General features: G+C 44.2%; 1 protein-coding gene across 1 annotated transcript in view; it reads left to right on the forward strand.

The window, feature by feature from the left end:
- LOC101847351 overlaps nt 1-3,186 on the forward strand; it is a gene marked incomplete in the record, with an annotated part of 24,153 nt that overhangs the window by 11,824 nt on the left and 9,143 nt on the right. The window contains 1 exon segment of the mRNA XM_005101533.3: nt 2,305-2,543. Coding sequence (XP_005101590.2) covers nt 2,305-2,543 — 239 coding nt within the window.

The following is a 3,186-nucleotide window of genomic DNA, read 5'->3' on the forward strand; positions in this document are numbered from 1 at the left end:
CATCATCATCATCATCATCATCATCATCATCATCATCATCATCATCATCATCACGATTTTTGAATAGTAGCGCACATCTCTACTCCTAGCACAATGCCGTAAGACCCCCTCCTCCCCTCTCACGACCCCCGACCCCACTCACACTACCACCACTACAACCACCGCCATGACCACCACCACTGCTACCTACTTACTCTACTTTATGATTCCTCTTGTACATCTAGGGCGTTGAGGGGAGAAAGAGCTCCCTGTCTCTAGCAAATCTGGATCGGAAAAGAGAGAGAGAGAGAGAGAGAGAGAGAGAGAGAGAGAGAGAGAGAGAGAGAGAGAGAGAGAGAGAGAGAGAGAGAGAGAGTCTCTAGCAAGTTTGATGGCCTGGCTGGGATGGATATTGTGTGTTCTCAGGGTATCCTTCACACCCTGGATCCAGGTCTTTCTTGGTCTTCCTCTTGCCTTGCACCCTGATACTTTCCTGTTGTAGGCTTTACTGGCAAGCTGGTGAGGTGCCTTACGTATGAGATGTCCAAACCACCTGATTGTTTGCCTTCGAATATTTTGAAGGACAGGTGTTGTTCCCGCCATTTCTCTGATCTTGTTGTTTCTGACCCTGTCCCGACTGATTTTATTCACGGCTCTCCTTAGACATCTCATCCCGTAGAAGGTTATCTTACGTTCCCGACTTTTGGTCAGGGTCCATGTCTGGCACAGGTAGGTCAAGGTGGGGATTAGGATAGAGTTAATGAGCTTGGCTTTGGTCTCAATGGGGATGGGATGTTAGGATGTTTGAGGAGTAGGGCAAGCTGGTAGCTGACGCTGTTAGCCTTTTGTACTCTCGTCCCAATTACTACCTTCTTTCTTTTTTTCTTCTTTTTCCTTCCTCTGGTATCCTTAAGATGTCGAGGGGAGGTGCATGTTTCGGTCCTGTGCTAGGTGTGTAGTGTCTGCGATAGATATGTTATGTTGTTCCAGGACCTTTTTAACCCCATCCAGCCAGGTCTTTCTTGGTCTCCCTCTTGATTCAATGCCGGATTCTCGGGTGTTGTAAGCTCTAGCCGCTAGATCTAGTTGTTTGTGGGGCATTCTGATTAAATGTCGAAACAATATGACTCTCTGACGTTCTATTAATTTCATTACTGGTGGTATTGCAGTTTGTGGACGTATGGTGGTGACGTTGATGGTTTTGCGAAGACACCTCGTTTCGCATGCATTGATTTTTCTTTCTTGTGCCTTGTTTAGAGACCATGTCTGGCACTGGTATGTTAATGTTGGTATGAAGATGCTGTTGATGAACTGGGATTTCACTTCGATCGGGATGTTCTGGTGACTGAGCAGGGGTGCTAGCTGGTATGTCACTGCATTTGCTTTCATAGTTCTTGTTTCTATTTCTTAGTCCATACGCCCGTCTTGGATGCTTCCCTAATATTTGAATTCCTCTATTTGTTGGAGTTGTGTTCCATCAATAAGAATGTTGAGTTTCCCTGGGTTTCTGCTGACCTTCATAACTTCTGTTTTTGAGATGGACATTTTCATGTTCAGGTGTTTACATTCCTCATTTAGTATTGTGGTGTGTTTTTGTAATTCCTCTTCATCTGTATTTAATATACTCTAGTCATCAGCAAATAGAAGTTTGTTCAGTTCAGTGATGTTGTCATTTGCTGCTTTCGTGATCATATCAATGTAAGAGATGAAGAGAAGCGGAGAGAGAACACACCCTTGTCTCACCCCAGACCTGATGGGTAACTAGTCCGATAGTCCTTCTGTTGATCTTACGGCACACAGGCTGTTTTTATGAAGTGCCATGATCTTCTCCCACAAATGTCCTCTTACACCATATTCCTCTTAAACTTCCCAAAGTTGAAATCTATCTACCCGGTCGAACGCCTTTTCCTGATCCACGAAGACGATAGTGAGGTCTTTGTCATGTGCAATGGCAGTCTCACACAACTGTCTTAATGGCGAAAATAACGTCAGTACAACCCCTGCCTTTTCTGAAGCCAAACTGGGATTCACTGAGTTGAGTCTCTACTATTCGTCTCATTCTCATTTCTAGTATTTTGGCAAGCATTTTGCCGCATGGCTGATAAGGGATATTCTTCTGTAGGTTCCACAGTCTTTTTTTGTTGTTGTTACCTTTCTTTTTCCAAATGGGTACAATAACCGCTCGTTGCCAGTCACAGGGTGTTGCTTTTGTTGCCCAGGCCTGGTTAAATATCCTCCATAGCCAGAGTTCACCGATATGGCTCCATTACTACCAGCAGCATTAATTACTATCTTCAGTTTGAGTTTTATATTTTCCCATTGCAGAAGCCCCTGATAAAGACTGTGAAACAACAGAAAGACTAGGGCCACTTGAGCAGAGCTTGAAAACCTTGCCCCCAAGGTATGTACGTGGGATCAGAAGAACCGTGTCAGAGCCGACGCGAAGTTTGAACAAATCCTTGTCGGAAGCTTTGAAGGATGAGATCGGGTGTATGATTCGCTTTAGACGTTTCACCGCAGGTTATGAGGAATTCGAGGAGGAAGACAAACCCAGAAAGAATATCGTAAGTTTTTCGGGACATTGTCATTGAGGTAACCTGAGCCGTGAAACGTTACGTCTGACCGATAATCTTTTCCTGACGGGCATGAGATCTGTAGTTACTTCTTGTGTGTTTTTGTAGACAAAATGGTGTATTTACAACATGTCTGCACAATGTATTTTAATACCGTAATCGATTCACGGCACAATCTCAGAGTCAGAGTGTTCTTGAATAGATCAGTCTATCCTTTGAAAAGGGGCTCCAGATATTTCCCAGTGTTACATGCTATTATTTTCATGTCCGATAAAAAGAAAGTAACCGGAAGAAGATAATAGACATGCAGACAGGGAGACATTGGCTGCACATTGACAGTCAGCCAGCCAGCCAGCCAGACAGCCAGCCAGACAGGCAGACAGACACACACACAAACAGACAGACCAATAGATAGGCACGCACACACGCATACAAATACACACACACATACACATAGTAGACACACACATTCACACACGCATACACATACATACACACACTGCTTAGATTAACAGCCCGCCTCCTAAGTGATCTAAATGTTGTCTTTGGGGGCATAAAACTTCTACAATTATGATTATAATAGTACTTCTCTCTCTCTTTTCCCCCCTTTCTCTCTCTCTCTCTCTCTCTCTCT

The sequence above is a fragment of the Aplysia californica genome, unplaced genomic scaffold, assembly GCF_000002075.1.
Source record: "Aplysia californica isolate F4 #8 unplaced genomic scaffold, AplCal3.0 scaffold00287, whole genome shotgun sequence".
In the NCBI taxonomy this organism is placed as follows: Eukaryota; Metazoa; Mollusca; class Gastropoda; order Aplysiida; family Aplysiidae; genus Aplysia; species Aplysia californica.